A 25,767-nucleotide genomic window follows, 5' to 3' on the forward strand; every position below is an offset into this window, starting at 1 on the left:
TTTAGTTATACACAAATAATTAATAAACCTTAGAGAAATATTTTGTGAAAACATTTTTCTGAAATAAAACAGATATTTGAAATATTATTCAAATCTTCTATATTGATCATATTAAATGTAAATTTTCCTTACTGAGAGCCTTTTTGTTTAAATTAAAAGTTGAAATAAAAAAAAAAACCGCGAATACCTTGCATTACTACAGAAGAAGATGCTTATAAATAATAATAATTTATTTTACAAATTTGATTTCTTAAATTTCATTCAACTTTGCCTCAATCCAAATGAAATTTATTATTTTATGCATTCAAAACGATTTGTAATTAAACAATCACTAGAAAATCATAATTAGCATCATGAACTAAAAAAATCCAATTTTTCAATTATGGGGTCTTTTTGGGACACTATACAACAGACAAATGGTTGTGAAATTTAAAAAGTAATTTTTGATTCGTATTCTAATGTAAAATACGTTTTAAACTTCATGGGGTTTGTGGAAACTTTCAATATCATTTAAAAAAAAACATTTATTTTTTCGTGGATTTGAACAAACTTGAGGCTAAATTCCATGAAAATTCGTGCAAAAATTTAAAAAACCCTAGAGACCCATTCATTTATGTATTTTTTTTCCTACCAAATTTCCAAGGATACTTTTACACCAAAAGGATTTATCTTAAGGGAATGAAATTTTAGAAAAATTTTTTTTTGGATTTCCTAATAATTCTTTTTGTATATTTGAAAGCTAAATCAAATTACCAGGATATATATTCTGTTTTGGAATCAGTCAACTGGATTTGGCGTGGAACTGGTGTTTTAATAGTTATAGGAAAAGGTCCAATTGGGTATAGGAAATTAGTCACAAACAAATTTTTGATAGGATACAATTTTCTATTATTCTTTCTATATTTAAGCTCCTTTATTGAGAATGTTGTCGACAACTATATACAAACAATGTAAATAATATTTATTCCTCTGATATTTAATTCTCTATGTATTTTGTAATTAATGTGCATGCGATGGGGGGGGGGGGCTACGCGGGTCCCGAGCTAAGCGCAAACTTTTTTATTCGGGCACGAATTTTCGAATCGTCAAACTGGTTTTTTTTTAATTACATTTTTCTGAAAAAACAAGATCTAGTCAAGTCGCTCCACTTCCCAATAGAGCGACTTGACTAGATATTTTTTTTCAGAAAAATTCAATTTTAATTAAACGCTTACTTTTTTTTTTAGCCGAAAAAACCAATTTGAAGGGAATGTCATTCCACAATCTGTCAAATCAGAAATCAAAGCTATCGATGAAATTAAATCTTCAAATAACAGAAAATACTTAACGTCATTTTTGACAAGATGGAATATAAATTCATAAATTCTTAAAACGAAGCTTTTTTCAGAAAAATTTCATTTTAAGAATTTATAAATTTATATTTCATCTTGTCAAAAATGACGTTAAGTATTTTCTATTATTTGAAGATTCAACTTGATCGATAACTTTCATTTCTGACTTTACAAACTTTGGAATGGCATTTACACTGATTGATGGTAATTAGTTCTGATGATAATACAGATCCCTTTAATTACAGGTTTTTTTTTCGGCTAACAAAAAAAAAATAATGACGCTGGGTGATTCGAGATTGTGAAAAATTGTTTTGTGCTCGGCTGCATTAGAAATTCAGTTTTTTCCTTTGTGCGCCATGGGCGGAAAATCGCCGTGTGTGGCCTGGGGCCGAAAAAAGTTGAAGAAGTGCGCTTTAGGTTAAAGAAAATTAAAAAAGCTCTTTGTTCTCCACTCGTCTCGCAAGCCCTCGAAATACGAATTCGAGAGAAAAATTGTTTTTGGATTTAACGTACATTTTTATAAAATATCAGCAAATACTTTACTCATCAAAAATCGCGTCTATAGTCAAAATTTTAGTTCCAATATCACTCCTTCAAGATGTATCAGAGGTTTTTTCATAACTGAATTTTTTTTTTACTAAAAATTTATCATGCAAAAACTATGCGCGTTCAGCCCCAGTCTCCCCAACTTGATTTTCAAGTTATTATTCTTACAGTTTAGATTAAAATGACGAATTTTGAAGAGGGTAATGCAAAATTTGAAAATTATTAATTTTGAACAGAATTTTTAATATAATAGAATTTTATTTTCAGCACTTCTAATTTGACTTTTTGGATGCTAAAAGTTGTCATACAGAAATAATTTAGTTTTCAACGTTTTTAGAATAATTAAACTTCTAAGATTCACAATATTTTAAATTATTTAATTTGGACAGAAGTCTCAATTTTAAAGTGAAATTCTAAAATATTTTATTTTTTGACATCTCGAAATAAAAGTTATTCAGCTTCAAAAGTTTACATACGCAAATATTTTTTAAGAGTCCTAATTATTCAGTATGTTTTGGGCAGTTACTATCGTCTGCAACTATTTCTGACAATCAAAGGAATACTGTCCTTAAAATTAAACAATTAAAAACCCTTTAAATTTTGGAAACCATACTAAAATTCTTGAAATTTTATAAAATTCCTTTTGATGTCCCTTGAAATGTTATAAAATCACTTCAAATAATTAAACGTTAAAGCTTAATAAATATCTAATATTTCCTGAAATCTTGAAAAATGTATTAAAATAAATTTAGAGCTTTTAAAATTCTTTAAAGTCATTGAACCGCTCGGAAATATTTTAAAGTATCCTAAAACCTTGGAAATACCCTGAAATCTTTAAAATACATTGAAATGACTTCAAATTTTTTTAAACTAATGAAAGCTGATTGAAATCTTTAAAAATATTTCAAAATCTTTAGAATTTTTTTAAATCTTTGGAAGTTCATCAAGTCTTATAAATAAATTCTTTAAAATCCATTTAAAAATCCAATAAACGGAATGCTTCTTAGGAATCTTTTAAAATAGGCTAAAATATTTAAGATCCTTGGAATTCACTTAAAATTCTTAAAATTTAATCTAAATTTCTTGAACTCTTTAAAAATATCCTAAAATTGATAAAATTCTGAAAAAAATTTTTTTTAAATATTTTGAAATATTTCGATAAATAAATTCTTCAAATCTGTTGAAAAATACTTGGAATCTTTTAAAATATCCGAAAATCTATAACAATGTTTTAAATTCTTTGAAATCCTCTCAATTCTCGTGAATGAATTCTTTGAAATCCATGTTAAAAATCCTTAAAACCGCATGCAATTTTTTAAAACCCGTTAAAATCAGTAATTAAAATCCTTGGGAATTTCTTCAATATTGTTAAATCTCTTTCATTTTGTTTTCGGGTCCTTGGAAATACCGTAAAATACTTAAATTCGTTTAAAATGTTTTGAAATACATTCACATTTTTTAAGTTCTCGAAAATCCCTTGGAATCTATTAAAATACCATAAAATATTTAAAATCTCTTGAAATCCTTTGAAATTCTTACAATATATGGAAAATTCCTTGGAATATTTGAAAATATCCTAAACTCTTTAAACTCTTTGTAAATACCTTGGAATATTAAATATATTTCAAATATTTTACGTTCTTTTAAATCCCCTCCAATTCTGTGAATAAATTGTTTGAAATCCATTTAAAAATTCATTAAAATCACATGCAATTTTCTTAAATTTCTTTAAATGATTAAAATCCTTGGAAACTCCTCTAAATTTTTTTAATGTCTTGAAAATTCCTGGGAATCCTTTAAAATATCCTATAATATCGAAAATCCTCGGAAAATTTTGAAATCCTTTGGTATTTCTTAAATCTCTTAAAAATTCATTAGGATCTTTTAAAATACCCAAAAATTTAAAAAAATCCTTTTGCAATCCTTGAGATCCCTTGAAATATTTGAGGTCCTGAGAAATTTTCCAAATTCCTTACTGCAAGCATTTAAAATCATTAAAAATTACCGAAACTCTCAAAAACCTTTTAAAATCCCTTGATATTTTTTTAAATCAGTTGAAAATTGTTAAAGCTCATGAAAATTACTTGAAATCCTTGGGAATACCCAAAAATATTTCAAAACTTTCGAAATGTTTTGGAATACATTTAACTTTTTGTAAGGAATTGAAAATTCCTTGGAATACTTGAAACTAACCTAAAATACTTCAATACTTTTTGAATTTTTTTGAATTCCTTTTAATTATTTAAACTCTTGAAAATTCCTTGTAATGATTTAAAATACCCTAAAATGTTAAAAAAACTTTTAAAATCCTTATAAATTGTTTAAAGCTTTTGAAAATTTCTTGGAATCTTATAAAATACCCTAAAACCATTAAAACCCTTTAAAACCCCTTCAAATTAAAAATTTTTTAAAAACATCTTAAAATCATTTAAACCATTGGATGTTCCTTAACAATTTTTTGAATGTCTTAAAAAATCCTTGGAATGCATTCAAATACCCTAAAATATTTTTAAACTTTTGAAAATTTATGAAATCCCTTTAAATTATTTCAAGCTTTTGAAAATTTCTTGGAATCCTTCAAAATATTGTAAAACATTTAAAAACTTCGAAATGCCATTACATTTTTAAAAGCTCCTGAAAATTCCTTGGACTCATATAAAATACACTAAAATCTCCAAAACCCTTTGAAATCCCTTTAAAATTTTGAATATGTTAAAATACTCTGAAATCATTCAAATCCTTTTATATTAAAAAATTTAATGTCTTGAAAATTCCTTGGAATCCTTTCAAATACTCTAAAATGTTTCAAATCTCTTGAAATTGGTTGAAATCCCTTAAAATTGGTTAAATCTCTAGAACATTCCTTGGAATCCTGAGAAATACCCTAAAATATTTGAAAATCTATAAAATATTTTGTAATCCCTTCAAATTCTTAAAATCGTATTACAAATTGAGAATTCCTTCGAATGTTTAAAACAATCCTATTATCTACAATTTTTTGTAAATCTTTGGGAATCCCTTGATATATTTGAAAATTTCTTTAATTAAATGCTTTAAATTCTATTTTCAAATCTTTAAAACTGCATGCAATTTTTGAAAATCCTTTAACAATATTAAAATCGCTAGAAATCCTTTAAATCTTTTTAACTCTTGAGAATCATTGGGAATCCTTGGAAATACCTTGAAATGTTTCACATCCTTCATGTTTTTAATTTCTATAAATTTTGTGAAGGTTTTGAAAATTCCTCCGGATTGCAAAAGATTTTTCTTAGCAAGTCTTAAAATTTTTTGAATCTATTGAATTTTGTTTGGAATGTTTTAAAATATCATAAAATTCTTTATATTGAATTTTTTGAAAATTCCTCAATTCTTGTAAATAAGTTTTTTGAAATTCATTAAAAAATCATTAAAACAAATCCAAGTCTTTTGAATCCCTTAACATCATTAAAATCCTTGAAAATTACTTCAAAGTTTTTATATCGTTTGAAAATTTCTTGGAATCCTTGCCCAGACTTAAATTTAGGTTTGTAAAATTTTATTGCTAATAAGAAAATTATAGCGCTTATCATATTTAATAATATTTTACATTTCACATTTTTTTTACAAATTTTAATTTATTTTAGAGTAAAAGATCTTTGCTTGGATGTAGAAGTTCACATGTTTATAAGAAGAAGTATCAACTGTATTAAAATGCTAAATATGATTTTTTGGAAAATAATAACAAACAATAAGGTTTTAAGTATTATTTATTATCAAAAATTTAAATCAAAATATGTAAACAAATTTCATAATTATTTCAATTCAACGCAGTTTATTAAAGCACTTGAGATGCAAGACCGAATTTTGAACAAATTAGGTTGTCAATTAAATTATAAGTTAAGTTCGATCAAAATTGCTATTTGCGTTCGATCGTATTTTGTTATAACGTTTTCGCTCACTTTACACGAATTTATTTATTATGGGGCTAAGTAAGTAGTACAATATTGAATTAACTATTGTTTCATGATTAATTTAATATTTAATTGATTGATTGATTATTATAAATTATCATGTTAACAGCATCAGTATGCTGTTTGACTGGTTGACCTGGTGGTTTCCACTAATTGTCCATAAAATAAGTATTTGTTTATATTTATGTTCTCCTTGGTTAATTGTTGTTAGATTGAATGCTATAAATAAAAAACTCGAATTTATTGTAAAATCTTCTTTTTCAATTTCACTGCGGGTAATGACACTAAAAAGTACATCTTCTAATATGATATTTAACTGCCCATCTTTTTTTCCGGAATCCAAAATTTTTGTAGTTTTTGTTATTTTCTAAATTAACTCGAAAATCCCGTTTTTTTTAGAAAATATTTTTTTTGTCTTTTTAGACTTCAATTCGCCATAAATTTTTTCGGAATATTTAAATGAAATTTATAGAAAATATTTTTTATAATGTTTTAAGACTTGTAGAGTAAATAAATAATCAAGATTTTTGTTTAAACAAAAGTCGTTAATTATTATCTTACCGTATATTTAGAGTGGTCCAAAAATGAATTGGGAAAATCTTTTGTCAAATTTTCACGCATATTGCCTCCAAATTTATTTAAGTTTACAAAAAGTGGGTTTTTAAAAATATTTTTTTATTTAGAGATATTACTTTCTACTGATAATTAAAAGTTTAAATGAATTTGTTCAAAGAATTCGTTATTGTTTGTAAATATCTTCTCCTATAATAATGCTGGAAAGTCACAGGTTTTTCTGCAACTTTCAGCTTTTTTTACTTTCTTATTAGAAACAAATAATAAATATTAACATTAATAAGTATTTGATGAAAAAAGCTTTAAGTAACTACTCCAAGGAAAATTTACATTTAATTTGATCCACACAGAAAATATGAAGAATATTTTATGTATCTATTTTATTTCAGAAAAATGTATTCACGAAAAAGGAAGAGATTATTTAAAAAATGGTCCTCATTAATGTTCATTTATTATTTTGTTACTAAGTGAACAGCCTTTCTAGCATTATCCTAAGAGAATATTTTTATAAATAATAATACACTGTTCAAACAATTATTTCTGTTAAATTGGATTAATCGTTCTAACTAAAAATTTGAAACCCAGTTGAAAAATTCGAAAAAAATCTCATTGGTCGAACACCCACCGTATTCACTAGATTTAGCCCCCAGTGACTTTTTCTTATTTCCAAACTTGAAAAAATGGCTCGGTGGACAGAGATTTCCAGACAACGAAGACATCATTGCCTCTGTAAGTGCTTATTTTGAGGAACTTCCGAAAACGCACTTTTCTGAAGGATTAAAAAAACTTGAAAAGCGATTGACCATGTGTATAGAGCTCCAAGGAGATTATGTTGAAAAATAAAAAAAAATTTACCCAAAAAAAATTGTTTTTATACTTCATTCTAAGGACTTATTGAACTACCCTCGTACAAAGAGTCGATATCAGTGATCAAAACCATTACAATTGACATTAAATTGTTTCAATACTATTTTTATTATTATTATAATTATAAAAGGTTTTTAAAGAAATGTTCTGTTTGCATTTTTCAGTCATCTTTTACAGTGAAACTAATACACAAAATAAAACTGTTTGAAAACAATAACGCTATTTCTGACATGGTATATAATTTTTTATACTTTTTAGAAAATTTCTAACATAATTGTAAATTTGTAAAATAATTGAATTACAATTTTTTTAGATTGAAATATTTTCCATCCAAATGTTCCACCAGAAACTGACTTTTTCAGTGGGTGGTTTTTTTACTTTGGATCCCTCTCTTTTATAGTCGGTAATATAAAAATTATAAAAAATGTTCTTTACATTGTTTATTTTTAAGAAATATTTTCAGGAGAATAAAAACTCATTTTTTCAATCAAAGAATATTTTTTATTTGTAATATATTCTAATAATATAAAATTATTATAAACTTTTATCAATCATTTTCTCATAGATTACTGTGGTTATAACTTCGTACTTGATTATTTTAATTCAATTTGGTTGTATGAACCACCGTATGGACGTATGGATCTACCCAATTACATATTGTTCTTCTACAATTATGTAAAAATATTTGTATTTGCCAGTAGATGCGAATTTGAATTGTTTAATAAAAAAACTTTAGTCAAATGTTTGAATGTTGATTAAAAAACAATTACAAATCATAGTTGTAAAAATAATTTTATTCCCAAAGAAAAGGCTGGGAATGTTTGATTATTGTTTTAGGTTTTATTTTTATATAATTAAAAACCAAAAAATTAATGCTATCAGGCCTTTTTTGGAATTTGTTGAGATTTTGCAAAATATCCCTTGTGAAAACGTTTATTTGGAATTAAACAAGTAAATTACAAAATAAAGTACAATAATTTGTATATTTAATTGTTAAATAAAGTTTTTAATAATCGATAAATCAATCAGGCGGCTTAATAATAATCAGTCTCAGAATGACCGCAAATCTTCTTTTCCAAAATTTCCTGACTAAAATTTTTAAGGTAGAATCTTTTATAAATGATATAAAAAAAATTATATTCAGAAATTCAAATTTATTATTCCCAGGTCTACCATGTCCTAATAATGTGATAATTGCTCCTTTGAATTAGGAATAATTAAAATGAATTCGACTTATAAGTCTGAAAAACAATTCAAGTAGAATTCAAGAGAATTCAGGTGAATTGGAAAAGAATGTTAAAATCCAAAAAATTCTATTGATGCAAGTAAAATTTGATAAAATTTAGAAGAATCTAAGTAGAATGAAAATAATTTAATAAAAAGCAAGGCGAATAACAAAAATTCAAGTGTATTGAAAAAAATTAAAATATATGTAAAAAATGCATAATTTTTATCTACACATCTTTTCACCCATCTTGTACAGTTTGACCGCAAAATGTAATTTTCGATTTTCCATTATTTTTTGATCCTGTCAAAATTTAAATTTTCAATATTTCAAGACTTTTTTTCATATCGTGCGTTATTTGATTTAAAATGCTCATTTTCGTGTGTTTTTTGGAATTTTGTAAATTCTCTAATTTTGGTAATTTTCGGTTTTATCAAAAAAAGTAATCGGGATAAATTGTTTGTCTTTTTGAGTACTATAAATAATTGTACAGAAAATTCTTTAATCTTGAAAACAAGTGGTCTCAACAATTTTCAAAATACACTCACTTTTTTTGTTTTTATCCAAAATGGCTGGCAAACGAACATGACCTTTAGTTTAGGACATTAAAAGAGTGTACGAAGGGCCAATACAATCTGTCAATTTTTTCGAAAGTTATCGTGCTAACAAATTAAAAATCTACAGACAGACAAATTCGTAAAAACCTGTTTTTTGATTAAGGGGGTCTCAAAACGTGGAAATTGGACAAAAACGGGGGGAGGGGGGTCAAATTTTACACAAATCTAATACCTTCTCTGATAGGAATTTAAAAAATTTATTTTCATTAAAAAACTAATTTTCAATCAAAGAAATTAATTTTCAAACGAAATTTTGAATTTTTAAAGAAATTTTCAATTAACGAAATGATTTTTCAACCAAGGAGGTAAATTAGACAGCAAGAAAATTAATATAACTAAATAATTCATTTTTAAACCAAAGAAAATAGATGTTAAACTAAACATAAAATAGTTCTGTTGTTAGTTTAAAAAAAATGTATTTCGAACCAAAAATCGAATTATTAAACAATTCCTAAATCAAAAAGTGAGAAATAAGAAATTTGTAGATATTTTTGGGGTGCATAATTTTTGTCTCATTATATATTTTCGTATTTTGCATAGTTTTATCGCAAAATGGAGTTTTTGATTTTTCATATTTTTTTTTCATTTCTAAATTTGAATTTTCGATTTTCCACAGAAATTCAAAAAGTTGTTGCGATAATCTCGTAGGGTGTTTAAAATGGAACATTTTTCTTTCTTCACATTTTTTTCGTACTTTACGTTGTTTGCCCTAAAATGATCATTTTCATTTTTTTTGGATTTGGAAAATCCAAATCCAAAATCCAAAAAAAAATCGAAATTTTGAGTGCTATAAGGGGCCGCACATAGAATTGTCAAATTCTGAAAAAATTTCTTAGCAATTTTCAAAATGCTCCAACTTTTTGAGTTTGTATCCAAAATAGCTGGATAAAGAACTTAAACTTTAGGCTCAGATTCTTTAAGAGTGTGCCAAAGGCCAATCTAATAGATTCATTTTTTCAACATTTATTATGGAAACAGGCAGATAGACAGACATGCAGACAGGCACATTTGGAAAAACCTGTTTTTCGGATTCTTGGGGTCTCAAAACGTAGTAATTTAACAAAAGTAGGGGGGGGGGGGGTAAATTTTAAACAAATCTAATACCTTCTCTGATGAGAATGTCAAAATTAAAAAATATCCATTGAATTTAGTAGAATTGAGTGAATTTAGAAGAATTCAAGTGAATTAAAAAAGATCAAGAGAATTCCGAAAAATAAAAGGAATAAAAGGAGTTCAGGATAAATTAGTAAGAAATCAGAGATTCTGATATTTCCGGAAGTTCTGGAAACTTCATTAAAGTACCTTAAAGAGCTTTTGAAATCTCTTAAAATCATTGAAATTGAGGAAATCTTATAAAACCATTCTAATCAATGAAACATTACTTGGAATCTTTCAAATGTACCAAAAATATTTTAAATCTCCTGAAATTTTTTGAAAACTTTTGAAATGGTTTGAAATATTTTGAAATTCATTGAAATATTTTCGAATCCCTTGAAAATTTGTAAATCTCTAAAAAATTCCTTGGCAGCTTTAAAAATGCCCTAAAATCTGTAAGATCCTTTAGAACATCATTAGTTTATTGAAATCTATTAAAAATTCCTTGAAATCTTTTACAACTCCCTTCAATATTTCAAATTTTTTTAATCTTTTGAAATCCCTCGCATTTTTTTAATTACTTGAGATTTGTTAAAATTTTTCGGAAGTTTAAAAAACCTAAAACCTTTAAAATCCGTTGAAATATCTTGAAATTATTAAAATTTATTGGCATTATTTTTAAATTCCCTAAGATATTTCAGATTCTTTTAGTTCTTTTTAAATTCCTTGAAATATTTCGAATTTCCTTGAAACTTTTTATAAACTCTTAAAATTCCTTCGAAGTTTTGAAAATGCCTAAAATTTTTAAATCTTTTTGAACAGCTGTAAATGATTTAAATCTATTAAAAATTCCTTTTCATCATTCAAAATACTCTAAAATATTTTTAATCACTTAGAATAACTTTAAATGATTAAAAACTAAAAAAAATCCTTCCCATCACTCAGAATAAACTAATGGTTTTCAAATGAGTTGAGATTCCTGTAAATTACTGAAATCAATTGAAAATTCCTTAGTGGCTTTTAAAATACCCTAAAATATGTTAAATTCTTTTAAGTTTTTTGAAATCCCTTTAAGATCTTTTAAAATTCTTGGAAAATTTTTGAAATTCCTTGCAAGTTTAAAAAATAACCTATAATCTTTCAAATCCTTGATAAAACCTTCAAATTCTTAAAATCTGTTAAAAATTGTATGGCATTATTCAAAATGCCCTAGTATATTTAAAAACATTCAATATCCTAGTATATTATTGAAACAAATCGAAAATTCCTTGGAGTCTTTGGAAATTCTATATAAAATAATATTTTTAAATCTCTTAAAACTTTTAAAGGATTTTGAAAATTATTTTAAAGTTTTAAAAATACCCTGAAAGCAACCGAACATCATTCGAAAGTTCTGTGGTTTAATTTCCATCAAAGAGAATTGAGAAGATCTTTTTTATTAAATTTAATTACCTAAAAGTTTTTTTAAACTTATTTTTCATCTAGTCAGAAATGACATTAAGTGTTTCATATTATTTGAAGAGTTAACTTGATCGATAGGTTTGATTTTTATTTTCACAGATTGTGGAATCACATCTGCACTGGTCGATAGTAACTAACTCTGATGATAATACAGATTCCTTTAAATCACGAAGTGAGATCTTTTTTCAGAAAAATTTAATTTAATCATTTGAAATACCCTGATACATTTCAAATTATTTGAGATCCCTTTTAATTACTCAAATTAATATCATATTCCTTGAAGTGTTTTAGAATACCCTAAAATATTTCAAACCCTTTTGAATATTTTGAAATCACTCCAAATTCTTTTAAGTTCTAGAAAATTTCCTGAAAGGTTTAAAAATACCCTAAAATCGTAAAATATCTTTGAAAAACCCTCAAATTATTTAAATTTATTAACAATTTTGTGGCATCATTAAAAATACCCTAATATATTTCAAATCATTTGAAATCCCTTTAAATTAATAAAATCGATTGAAAATTCTTTAGAATCTCTTAAAATTTTCTAGAATGTTCCAAATCCTTTAGAATTTTTCGAAAACCCTTAAAAGTTTTAAAAGTTTTAGAAAATTCGTTGGTAGTCTTGAAAAATACCCTAAAATCTGGAAAATCCTTGGAAAACTTTTCAAATTATTAAAATTTGTTAAAAATTCCTTGGCATTACTTAAAATATCATAAAATACTTAAAAACATTTAAAATCCCATTAAATTATTGAAATTGATTAAAAATTCTTTGGTATATTTTAGAAATGCCATAAAATATAAAAAATTCTTTACAATATTTTGAAATCCCTTTCATTTTTTTATAAGTTCTTAAAAATTCTTTAAAAGTTTAAAAAATCGGTGGTATCTTATATGGGGGGGGGGGGCAATTAAAAAAGTACCTTGCATAATTTTGGTATGAGCCCTATTTTTATTTATTTATTATTACTTCTTAAATTTATGATTATTAATTTTACTATTATTAATAATATTACTAAATGCTACTAATATTATTCGAAAAATAAAAGTAATACTTTTACAATTGCTATTAAAGTAACATACATTTTTCACATTTAATGTACTATATCTTTTTACAATAATTTCTCTTTAACTTTTGATTTTTTCATGATTTGCATTTTTGAAAATATCGATTTTACAAAATATTAAAAAATATTAAATAATAATTTTTGTTTATTTATAGTTTTACTAATTACTTATTTAGCCGCTCATAGCATCTAAGTGCTATTAGTAATTATTGCTATCTTTTTTTTCTTCATCAGTTGATTGCTATTAATTATTACAATATAACGCAAAAACAGAGTGCATTATTGTTTATAAAAAGTATGCATTAAAAAGATCGAAATTTTTCCTGGATACGGAAAAATTATAATTGTGAAAAGACAACTAGTAGTTGCAATGTTTATTTGCGTTTAAAAGATAAAGAGTATTTTATTTTTATACTGTTAATTTAAAATTAAAAAAATGACATTCCGAAATGCGTTCTGCCAGTTATGGAAATTAAGTAAGTTACATAATATGACATTTATTGATTCATTGATAGGAATAATTTTATTTTCAGTTAAAAATTCAGAATAAATATGTAAAATTATTAAATAATAAGGGGGCGTCCACATATTGCATGATGCTACAATGGCGTTTAGGCGGTGTACAGTTCCAACTGAGTGAAAATGCAACTATTTCATTTCTGGTTGCAAATTGATATTTCAAATTAAGAATTCTTTCTTTTTGGTTGACAATTCTTCTTTTTTGGCACAAAATTAATTTTTTTGGTTGCAAATTTATTCATTTTGGTTTAAAATGAAAGTGCTTTGTTGAAAATGATACTGTTTTGGTTGATGACTCAACTACTAAAAAGACAACAGTCTTTTTTGGTCGAATAAAAATATTTCTGATTTAAAATTAAAATAATTTCTTATTGAAATATTAACTATTATATATTCCTTTAAGAATTCAAATTCTTGTTGAAAAACCATCTACCTGGTTTAAAGTTGAACTACTTAGTAAAGAATTAATTTTTCGTTTGTTGAAGATTCATAAATTTAGTTATAAATTGAACTACCTTGGTAGAAAATAAAACCATTTGGTTAAAAATTAAATTACTTATTTGAAAATTTAACTATTTTGTCTGAAATTGTTTTTTTTTTTGTACAATTATTTCTTTTTATCTGAAAATGTAGCTATTTTTTGATATTCAAAATACGAAAACACTATAGCATTTCTTTGCGTCCGTGAGACGCAAAGATTGACCTATTTTTGAACCTTTTATGACCCACGACTATAGATTTATGAATTAAAAAAAAATGAATTAATCTTTTTGTATTAAAATTGATCTTTTTTAGTTTAAATTCAAATTTTTGGTTGAGAATTCTTGAATTTTGTTAAAAATTCGTTCTTTTTTGGTAGAAAACTAATCTTTTTGTTTAAAAATTTATCTTTTTTAGTACAAAATTCAACTTTTTGGTTCAGAATTCTTGAATATTAGTAAAAACTCATATTCTTTTAGTAAATAAATATTTTTGTTCAGAAATTTTTTTTTTAGTTGAAAATTCGAACTTTTGGTTCTGAATTCTTTAATTTTGTAAAAAAATTAGTCTTTTTTGTAATTAATTAATATTTTTGTCGAAATCTATCTTTTTAGTGGAAAATTGAACTATTTAATTGGGAATTCTGGAATTTTATTCAAAATTCGTCTTTTTTGTTAGTAAAATATTCTTTTTGTTTGAAAATTCAACTTTTTGGTTGAAAATTCTCTCGTTTTGTTGAAAATTTTTTTTTAGTAACGAATTAATCTTTTTCGTATAAAAAATTCATCTATTTTAGTTTGAAATTAAACTTTTTGCGTAAGAATTCTTGAATTTCGTTAAACATTCTTTTTTTCGGTAGAAAATTAATATTTTTGTTTTAAAATTGATATTTTTGGTAAAAAGTTCTAACTTTTGGTTAAGAACTCCTGAATTTGATCAAAAGTTCTTTTTTTTTGTATGAAATAATATTTTTGTTTCAAAATTCATCTTTTTGGTCCAATATTTAAAAACTAGTTTTCATGGTTAAACTACTTTTTTACAAACTAAATAAATTTCTTTCTTTCTTAAAAATTCAGCTTTTTGGTTGAGAAATCCTGAACTTTGTTGAAAATTACTCTTTTTTGGTAGAAAATTAATCTTTTGGTTGAATAATTGATCTGAACTGTTTTGTTAAAAATGCCTTTTTTGGTTGTAAAATTACTTTCCTAATTGAAAATTTATCTATTCCATTTTTTGTCGAAAATGGTCGAAAAGTTCAGTTGAAAAATCAACTTTTGGGTTTAAAATTCGTCGATTTTGTTGGAAGTTAGTCTTTTTTGGTATAAAATAAACTTTTTTTTATCAAAATTAATGAATAAATGAATAATTAATTTTTTTAAATCAACTGTTTAGAAGATTTTTTTTTTTATAAAAAAAATTTAATTGAAAGTTCAACTATTTCATTTTTTGTTATAAATAAGCCCTCCGCAGTTTACAAATTCAATAATACCAAGATTAACCGACACATGAAATTCAATTAGGCACGCACATTTTATAACTTACTCTGAAAATCACTTTTTTATTTTAATTGTTGATTCTTTTGTATTTTTCTTGAAAATTCAACATTATGTAACATCAAAAAGCGAAGAGTTTTCGTATTTCGTTACGGTCTTTTATGTGTGTGAGAGAGGGGTGAATATTTTGACCCGATTACCTAACATTCTGAATTTTTGAATTTTCCGCAACATCAAATTTGTAAATAAAATTTTTTGAATAAATAATTGTTATTCATCGTGAAATTTATTTCGAAATGCTTCCAAACATTATTATGTTCATAACACTTCACTGGCACATTGTAATATGTAAACTTTTTTACATTTTTAAAGTAAATGAAAAAATTTAATTACGGGCAAAAACTTATTTTGAAGAATTCGAAAAAAGTTAGAATCTTTCAGACAATTTTTTTGATTTTTGAGGTTGTAAACATTTTTTGGTAAATTAAATTTTGCAGAGTTCCAAGAGAATAAAAAAAAGTTCATGAGAAAATTTTTGTTTAGTTTATTTTGATATAAAAAATGTACTTTCAAAGAGTAAGTTTAAGAGATATTCAGAAATTTTGAAACGATTCAAAAATAATAAAAAGTTGTCAAGCTTTTTCAAGAATTTTGTAAGGTTTTACCAAAATAAACATTCTATTTAGGTTTCTAAGAAAAATTACAATAATTTTTAATGTCGTAAAATTAATTTTAAGAGATTATTTAAAAACATTTAGAAAATTGTGAAAGAGAAGAATCTGACAGATTTTATAGGCAATTTTTTTACTTTCGTAGAATATAAAAAAAATCAAGAAGAATTTAAATAATTTTTGAAAATTCGAAGGTTAACAAGGTCTAACAATATTAAAAAAAAAGAATTTTCCAAATATTTGTGTGAAATTTTTAAATTATTTTTTATTCTGAAAAATGAACTTTAAGAGAAAATGAAAAAAGTTTGTAAACATAAAATCAAACGATTTCCTAAAGTTTGAAAAGTAGTTAAGAAGATTTCAAAGTAAAATGTTTCAATTCGGGAAGATTGAAAATTTAAAAAAAATTTAATAATCGAGTAAATTCAATAAATATTTAGAAGAATTGAAGAGATTCAAAAAGAATGTTAAACTTGAGAAGATTTTTAGAAATGTAGATTTTTAAAGGCTTAAAAAATACATTTTTTGTCGTTTAAAAGAGTAAAAGAGTTTAAAAAGTTTTAAAAGAGTTAAGAGAGTCAGTTAGAAATATTTTCAGAAATTTAAGTTTTTAAATCGATAAGAGATATTTAAATACTTGAGAACATTTCTGAAAATGTATCGAATATTTCTTGATTTCTTGCAAACTTTTAAAAGTGGTAAACATCTTTTAAAAATATTCGAATTTTTCTTAATATTTTGTAAAATCCTATAAAAAAATTCTTTAAAATCTTCTAGAATCTTTTCTACACATTTGAAATATTCAAAAATCTTATTTTAATTTTCTTAAGAATCTTATAAAAATTATATTTATATAAATTAAAAAACAAACTGATAATACTTATTTCCTTGTTTTTAATTTTCAGAACTTAATGTACATTCTAATTAAAGTGTTCAAAAGTTTTTAAGAAATTAATAGCTATTTGCAATTTTTATTATGAATAATATTTTAGATTACTTATGGTATTGAAAAAAAAGTTTTAAATTAGTGATTTTCAAGCAGTACTTATACATTAGGTAACTTCGATAGCTGTATGGTTAAAAATTTATTTATTTATTTATAGACAATATATAGGTAATAATTTGTAATCTTAAAAAAAAATTATTTAGAAAACGTCTTATGTTTTTAAACATAATATAGGAAATGTTACATAAAAGCGGGGGGGGGGGTCCAAGAATAAGTTACGGTTTGTTAAATGGGGGGGGGGTATGAAGGACGAAAAAAAATTACGTAATATGTGAACGCGCCCTAAGTGCTGTTAGTGATTATTGTTATCTTACTTTTCTTCGTCAGTTGATTACTATTGATCATTAAAACGTAACATAAAAACAAGTTACATTATTATATGAAATGTTTCCTGGATAAATATGAAAAATAATGATCGTATAACTAGAGCTTGCAAGGTTTAAAGTAACTGAAAATTATGAGAGCATTTTATTTTTATATTGTTAATTAAGAACTAAAAAAAAGACATTCCGAAATGCGTTCTACTACTTTTGGAAATTTAATAAGTTACAAAATATGATCTTTCTTTATTTATTGGAATCATTTTTTGTTTTGGTAACAAATATAATTAAATAAGACCACTAAATAATAATTAAATTATATAAATAATACATTTTGTTATGTATTTTATATTTACAAGAAGAAATAGAAGAGCAGGATATATATTCAGTTTTAGAATCTGTGAATTGGATTTGGCGTGGAACTGGTACTTTCATAGTTGTACCAAAAGGTCCAATTGGATACAGAAAATTCGTGATCAACAAATTTCTCGTGATATACAATTTTTTATTGCTATTTTTGTTTATACTTTCGTGCATTTTCTTGTCATACAACCAGGAAAGGGTAGAGACGTGAGAAACTAAAGTTAAATAATTTAAGTAAATTGATTTCAGGCTTGTGTATAATAAATACTAATTTGCCTCTTATTCTAATTTACAATCAGTATGTCTGGTCTTGGGGTTGATCTACAAGCCCTGTGGCTTGTAAGAATAAGTCTAAACTGGACAAGTATCTTTGATGTCATTTTTTGGAAAATGATACTAAACAATAAGGTAATTAACTGTGGTTTATTATTCACGTAGTAAATTTGTTTTTTATATTTATTTATAAAGGAAATAAATTTGAAGAATATTAAAATGCCTTTATTGGCTCTCATAGAATTTTAATTTAATTTTGGAATTTTTATTTTCACTTTAATTTAATTCACTTTAATTAATTTTAATTTTAATTTTAATTTTAATTTTAATTTTAATTTTAATTTTTAATTCTATTTTAATTTTTATTTTAACGGCTTCCAGTAATATGTAACTTTTATATAAATATAATATTTTATCCCAGAACAAAGAGAAAGCAAAATAATAAATGAGTAATCAGCGATTTTATCTTGCGAAAAGATTTTCTTAACAAAAATGTTTTTTTTTTATCATTGACCGATTCTGAAGATTTTTATAGTTTAAGATCGTAAAATTTTGCAGATCTTTTAATAATACGTCTATTTTGAAGATTTGCAATGTCAAAATTTAAATATTTTTAAAACAAAAAGTGAAATTTTAATTATAAATTTTTCAAATTGTAAAAATTTCGAGTTCATACCATCAAAATTACAAAACTTTTATTTTTTTTAAAGTTTAAACCGACATCTTTTTTAAATTTAAATGTTAGTAATTAAGAACTCTTCAACTTTGAAGATCTGCAATTCAAAGTTCTACAATTCAACAGTTACAATTCTTTAATTTGGAAGTTTTTTAAAATGAAAGGTTGAGTTTTCAATTATAAATCATCCTTGTAAAATTTTAATTTTTCGAAATGAAAAACTCTTTAATTTTAAAGAATTGCAATTAAAAGTTCTACAATTTTAAAAGTTAACTTGAAAATTCTTTGGTTTTAAAGATATATGAATAAAAAATCTTAAACTTTGATGTCCTTGAATATTAAAAGTCTAATTTTTAAATATAAATCTTCAAAATTGAAGACATTTTGAATTAAATTCTTACTTGTTAAAATTTAAATTGACATAATTTTCAACTGTAAATTAAAATAATTACTAATTCTTTATTTTTTTTAATTTACAATTTAAAACTGAAACATTTTTAAGATTCACAATTAAAAATTCTTCAATTTCAAAATAAACAAGATTAATAAATGAAACTTCCAAAATTTTAATGATTCGGATGGTCAAAAGTCAAGTTTTCAATTCTAATTAATCCAAACTGAAGACATTTCGACTTAAAATCATCAATATTACAGAATTTTTAATTGTAAAACTTCAAACCTGCACAATCTGCAATTGACAATTTTGCTCAGGCAAATAAAAATCTTCAATTTTAAAGATTTTCAACTCAAAGTTCTAACATTTTCAAGAGTTGAAATTGAAATCTCTACAATTTTGATGATTTAGAAATAAAAGTTTTGATGATTTTTAAGCTCAAAAGTCAAATTTTCAATTCAAAATCATTCAATTTAAAGAAATTTCGAATTCAAATCGTCAAAACTACAGAATTTTTAATTGTAAAAGTTCAAACTTATATAATTTTTAATTGTGAATTAAAGAAATTAAAACACGTTCAACTTTAATCATTTACAATGTGGCGAATAAACCAACAAATTTGTAAATGTTGAGATATGATATAATTTTTAAGAAATTGTCAGTGTGAAACATTAAAAATAAACAATGAGATTGTTTTAAGTAAACACTTTTTAAATTATAATTTAAATTATTTTAAGTCATTTCAAATATGATAATTGTTAAATTATTATTTATTCATAAAAATGTTAAACTTTCACTCACAAACTAATTTTTTTAAATAGGTCAATTAAATTAAAAAGTTCAAAGTCAAAATTAAGCACTTTCCAATTTTAACCATTCAAGGTTTTCCATTTTAAACAATTGATAATTTAAATTTCAAATTCAAATATTCAAAATTGTTTTTGAAGTGAAACTTCTTTTGGGACGGGAGTAATCGCGTCTCCCTTTTGTGCGGCTATTCGCAATTGATCTAAAGACTCCTCTTCTATATCCCCACTGCTGCCACGCTTACCAGAGTATTAAATTATCCCCCCTCCTCTCTCTTGCTCACTCTCTCTCTCTCTCTCTCTCTCTCTCTCTCTCTGGACTCTCTTACTATGAGATCTCCCCACTACTCCGCCACTCTACTGTGTGGCGCCCCTGCCACACACATTTTTTTTAATTAGAAAATTTCAAATTAATTGGTTAAAAATGGAATATTTTAGACTGAAACAATATTTGAAAAGTTTTTAATATCATGACTTCAAAAGTTGTTCTATCTACCTAGTGATGTTTTCCCCTAGAATTTAAAATGTAAATTCGAATTCCTATTTTTAAATACTTCAATTTTAAAGCTTCCAAATTTTACAGTTCATAGAAACAGTTGATTCCCTCGCAAAGCAGGATAAAGTGTTGAACCAATTGGGCTGTCGATTAAATTATAAGTCAAATTCTACAAAAATTAAAATATTCGTAAGGTCCTATTTGAGCACGTATTTATTAATTAGTTGCTATGGACTCCTTTATGGACTTGAGTAGGTATCTAAATATTTTTATGATTATTTATTTTTATTTAGTTAACTATTTCTACAATGACAAAATTAATACAAATTTTTCATAAAATTACATTGTTTTTGCCAAGATTGTGGGCCTTAGCGGACTGGTTGAATGGATGGTTTCCAATTATTGTTCACAAAGTTAACATTTGTTTATACCTTAATCTAGTTTGGATGCTTGGAGTCAGGTTTAAGGCTCTCAATGAAAGACTAATATTTATAGTAAAATCTTCTTATGCAAATTCTCAGGTAATTTAACACAGGATTATTTATTTTTTTATTTAAAAAAATGAAACCTTATTTTTTTACAGGTCATTTTGAGTTCTGAGGAACCTGCTGTAATGCTTCGTACAATAGGAAATATTCATTCTCAATTCTGCAAGATTGGACACAGTTTTAATTTTATTTTCATCATAACTTTGGTACACATTTCGGCTTTTCGAAATGAAAGAGTTTTTTTCTAGGATCCTCCATAAATTATGTTAACTTTTTAAGGGCGGGGGGGGGGGGGTCACGATAACAACTAATATTTATTACAGGAGGGGGGAGTGAATATAACGTTACGAACTTACAAGGAAAGTACCCGAGTTGTACCTTACCGATATACATAAAAAATAATAGACACGTATTTTTTCATACGTCCTGATTTTTCGATTTAAGGGGTAAATTACCCATAAAGTTTACTCCTTTAAACAGTTCTGTTTTAATATTTCAAAAAAAAATTCGAAATTTTTGAACAAAATAAACTTCAAATTATTTCTGACAAAAAAACCTTATTGCGAAATATCATTTATGCGAACGGGGGTTGCAACCCTTATTTTTTACAATGGAGAATGCAATTTTTTTACACTTTTTTTTATACAGAATCTTTACAATCAGCTGAATTGCACTGAATATTATACTGTTTTTAGGAAAATTAAAAAATTAGATTTGAAATGTTTTGGAATTTTGGACTAAAATTCATTGCAAGGGGTGAGTTACCCCTAGAGTTCATTTATGATTTCCCGAGGTGTTGCACCCCTAATTTTTTACAAAGTAGAATTTAATTTTTCTTTATTTTTTTATTCGGAAATTTTAAAATGCGCAAGATTTCACTCTATATTAGGCAAATTAAAAATTAAAGTTTTCTTGGTGATACATTTTTAAGAATGCTTCTTTTTTTCTCTAGTATAAAAAACACCCTTTCTCCCCCTTTTATCAGCAGTTTTTTGCTGAAACGCAAATTTCTTTTTTCAAAATTCATTTTCTGGTTAAAATTTCATCCCCTTGATTGAAAATTAAAAAATTCCATTTTTAGATAATTAATCTCCTGGGATAAAAATCGTTTCTTGTAGAAAATGTAACTATTTAGTTGAAAATTCATGTATTTTGTAAAAAATCCTTCTTAGATTAAAAATGCATCAGTTTGAGTCTAAATTAATCTGGTTTGTTTGAAGATGTAACAATTTGGTAGATAATTTACCTATTGGATTAAAAACGAACTTTTTTGTTAAAAACTGAAACTATTTTGATTTAAATTTGCAACAATTGTGTTAAAAATTAAGGAATTCTGTTAAAACTTTTTTTTTTTTTGAAAATTTAACTAATTGATAAAAAATCAATCTTTTTGGTTGAAAATTAAAATATTTGTTTAAAAATTCATCTTTTTCGGTTGAAAATTTAACAACTTGGCTGACTGCTAAACGGATTTGTTAAACATTCATATTGTTTTTGAAATTCACTTCCTTTGCTAAAAATTTTACTATTCAATTTTAAAGGATTAATCTACCGGGTTAAAAAACCATCTTTTGAGATGAAATACTTTGTTGAAAATTCATTTTTTTAGGATTAAAAATTTTAGTTGAAAATTTATTTCTTTGTTCGAAAATTGATTATTTATTATTTCATTAAAAATTATATTCTTTTTTTTTGTTTAAAATTAATTTTTTAATTAACAATGTAACAGTTCCATTTCTGGTTAAAAATTGAAATTTTGTATTGATTGTTGATATTTTCTAGTTAAAAATTAATGTATTTGATCGAAAATTCATCTATTTTGGTAAAAAATTAATTTTTGGTGTGGAAAATTCATCCATTTTGGTTAAAAATTAAAAGATTTGTTTCTAAATTAATCTGATTTGGTTCAGGATCAAAAAATTTGGTAAATAATCAAATTATTCGGTTAAAAATTAACTTTGTTGTTAAAGATTTATCTTTTTGGTTAAAAATTTAACCATTTAGTTAAAAGTTTAACTGCTTGGCTGAAATTTAATCTAGTTTGTGAAAAAATCAACTTTTTTTAGGATTCTCCTTCTTGTTTGAAAATTAAACTTCAATTTTTATAAAATTTATCTTCAAACTTAAAAAATCATTTTTCGGTTGAACTCTCTAGTTTAAAATTTATTTATTTATCATTATTCATTTCGGTTAAAAATACATTTTTTCTGTTGAAAAAATAACTATTTTGTTCAAATATTTTGTTTCTTTTTTGCTGAGAATTTTTTTTAACAAACAATGTTACTATTCTAGTCTCAGTTGAAAATTAATATTTTTTATTGGAAATTGATCTTTTTTAGTTGGAAATTCATGTATTTTGTGGAAATTTCGTCTTTTTTGGTCGAGAATTATACTGTGTGGTTAAAAATTAATTAATTGTTAAATAAAAAATACAACTAGGGGGTGTGGGTGCAATAAAAAACAATGGGTTTTAAAGGTTTGGGATTGTGGGGGGGGGGGTCGAAAATAGCCTAAATTTGGTAACTTAATTTATGGACGCCTTTTTATCCATACAAAATTTAATAATTTTTTGTAGGTTACCAGTGCTCTTGAAATTTTTGTTTTCGTCACCTTGAGTTTTTACAGTTTCATTGTAGAAATGAAAAATGACAAAGATTTGTTACATTTAATAAGCTGTACCTGTTTAATATTAACATGTAGTTTTCCGATGATAACCATTGTTATAATATGCAATTGGACAAAAAAACAGGTTTTAAATTATCGTAAAATATTTTTATTTATTAAATAATTTTAATTATTTTTTAAAATAAAATTCTTTGTTTCAGGCCTGTGCTGCGGCGAAGCTCATATATAAAATAAAAGTGCAAGGAAATAACAATGTTCTTTCAGAGCTGGTATATGTAAATTTATTAATTTTATCACATATATTCAATAAAAAAATTCCGAAAATTAATTAGGATCTGATAATTTAGATACAAGTATTTTCAATGCAAATGCAACATCAGCAATTGGCGTTCTCTGTGGGAGGGCTGTTTACTCTCGATCCCGCTCTTTTACAGGCAGTAATTATATTTCTTTCATTTCCTCGAATTTGTTGTTTTTCTGATAATTTAAGATCTGGCTATTCAATAATATTATTTAATTTTTTCAGATTATGGGTGCTATAACTACGAACTTAATCATTTTAGTTCAATTTGGCCAATTAGAAAATATTCTTTCAAAAAAAGGTTAATTACTAAATAATAATTTTAATTAATAAATAAAACTGAAGATATGCGAATGACAACTGGATGAGAATTTTTTTTCGAAATTTGGTTTATTAATGTAACTAATTGAATTCGATTAATTTAATTCAGTCTAATTTATTTAATTATTACTGCATTTAATTTTTAGATAGATAAATATTCAATTAATGAAATTAGTTATTAACGACTTAATTTAACTTTTAACCAAGTAGTTGAATTTTCAAACTAAAAGAAGAACTTCTTAGAAGTCAGTTGAATTTTCTATCCAAAGGGACGAATTTTCTATTTAAAAAGGCGAATGTTTAACAAAACTGTTAAATTTTCAAAAAAAAAATTTGAACTTTTAATAGAAATAATGAATTTTGAATGAATAACATAAATTTTCTACTAAAAAAGATGTCTGTTCAACTACTAATCAAATTTTCGATTAAAAAGGATCAAATTTCAACAAAAAGTGAAATTGTGCGGAATAGTTTAAATTTTAGTTGGCAAATTTAATTTTCCAGCTAGAAAGATGTATTGTGAAACAAATATTTGAATTTTAAACTTAAAAATTTCAAGCAAATATATGAATTTGAAATTAAAATAATGAGTCTTCATTAAATAAATAAATTTTTTACCAATGGATTTAACTTTCAAGCAAGTACTTAAATTTTCAATAAAAAATGTAATGGTTGGTATTTCAAACAAAAATATTTTTATTTTAAATAAGAGACAAATTTATTGCAATTAAAAAATTATGATTTTCCAACCCAATATTTGAATTTTTAAGGCAAAGAGGCGAATTCTCTACAAAAAGATAAATTTTCAATGAAAAAATTCATTTTCAATGAAATTATTGAATTTTATAACAAAATAATAGAATTTTCAGTCCAAAAAGATTAATTAAAAAAAGCAGTTTAATTTTTAAGCCAATAAGACCCTAAAATTGATTGAAACCCTTTAAATACTATCAAATTCTTGAAATAAATTAAAAATTACTTGGAATTTAAAAAATCGGAAATCTTTAAACTCCTTTGAGAAAGGAAAAGAATTTTTTACAAAACAATAGAATTTTCAACAACGCCATTTAATATTTAAGCCAAAAAGACCAAGTTTTTTCAAAATGATTTTTAAATAACTCATATAATTTTTAAATTTTTAAATCCTTTAGAATTGGGACCTTTCAAAATATTCTAAAACCTATCAAATCTTGTGAAATATCATCTAATTCTTAAAATCTTGACAAATATCCTAAAATTTTTTTAATTTAAATTTTTTGAATATTTTTTGCAATATTTTGAAATACAAATAAGTGCTTTTTCAAAACCCGAATATATGGATTTTAACTTTTAAAATATATTGAAAATTACTTGTGATCTTTCAAGAGATCAAAAAATTTATCAAATCACTTGAAATATTTTCATGTTCTTGAAATCGATTGAAATTTTAAAAAATCATAAAATCTTCTAAACATAAAACCTTTAGAATTTTTTAAAAAACTAATTCAATTCTTAACCCAAAATAATGAATTTTTAACGAGAAAGTTCATTTTTAACGAATAATAAATAAAATAAATAAGACAAGAACCAATTTTTCGAAATAATGTTTTGAGCGATTGCAAGTAATTTAACGACTCGACAAAATTAATTTAAAAAATAAGAGAATTATAAACAAATAAGGACCATTTGACTTTTCCGCTATCAAACATAGAAAAATAAAAAAATGTTTTTACGCTTCTAATACATTCTAAATATTAGCTATATAATTATTTTTTTGTAGTCAATTTTCTATCCTGTCGAACAGAAATAATTTTATTTTTGGTC

General features: G+C 24.4%; 3 protein-coding genes across 7 annotated transcripts in view; 2 read left to right on the plus strand and 1 right to left on the minus strand.

Annotated features, from left to right (window-relative positions):
- The window catches only part of LOC117171419, a 71,238-nt gene extending 50,829 nt beyond the window's left edge, over positions 1-20,409 (plus strand). Inside the window, exons 6-7 of one of the 4 annotated variants that reach the window (XR_004466870.1) lie at positions 17,884-17,992; positions 20,317-20,409. Coding sequence is in view for 2 of the 4 variants with exons in the window: in XM_033358728.1 (XP_033214619.1) it covers positions 20,317-20,333 (17 nt within the window). In the remaining 2 variants the exon portion in view is untranslated. Of the gene's footprint in view, positions 1-5,500; positions 5,540-17,883; positions 17,993-20,316 lie in introns of those variants that run through there. The other 3 variants (XM_033358724.1, XM_033358728.1, XM_033358731.1) reach the window with 3 other exon arrangements.
- LOC117171418 (synaptic vesicular amine transporter) overlaps positions 1-25,767 on the minus strand; it is a 111,811-nt gene that overhangs the window by 29,634 nt on the left and 56,410 nt on the right. The window lies entirely within an intron of this gene.
- Positions 20,364-23,968, plus strand: LOC117171420 (putative gustatory receptor 28b). Of its 2 annotated transcripts, none has more exons than XM_033358732.1 (7): positions 20,364-20,484; positions 20,588-20,750; positions 20,813-20,923; positions 23,293-23,466; positions 23,543-23,617; positions 23,690-23,779; positions 23,869-23,968. In XM_033358732.1, exons 1-7 carry the CDS (start codon positions 20,459-20,461, stop codon positions 23,947-23,949), a joined length of 720 nt encoding a protein of 239 aa, XP_033214623.1. In that variant the 5' UTR covers positions 20,364-20,458; the 3' UTR covers positions 23,950-23,968. The 2 variants fall into 2 exon arrangements, with proteins under 2 accessions (XP_033214623.1, XP_033214624.1); XM_033358733.1 differs by having other exon boundaries at positions 23,543-23,611.

This window comes from Belonocnema kinseyi, chromosome 4, assembly GCF_010883055.1.
Source record: "Belonocnema kinseyi isolate 2016_QV_RU_SX_M_011 chromosome 4, B_treatae_v1, whole genome shotgun sequence".
Classification (NCBI taxonomy): Eukaryota; Metazoa; Arthropoda; class Insecta; order Hymenoptera; family Cynipidae; genus Belonocnema; species Belonocnema kinseyi.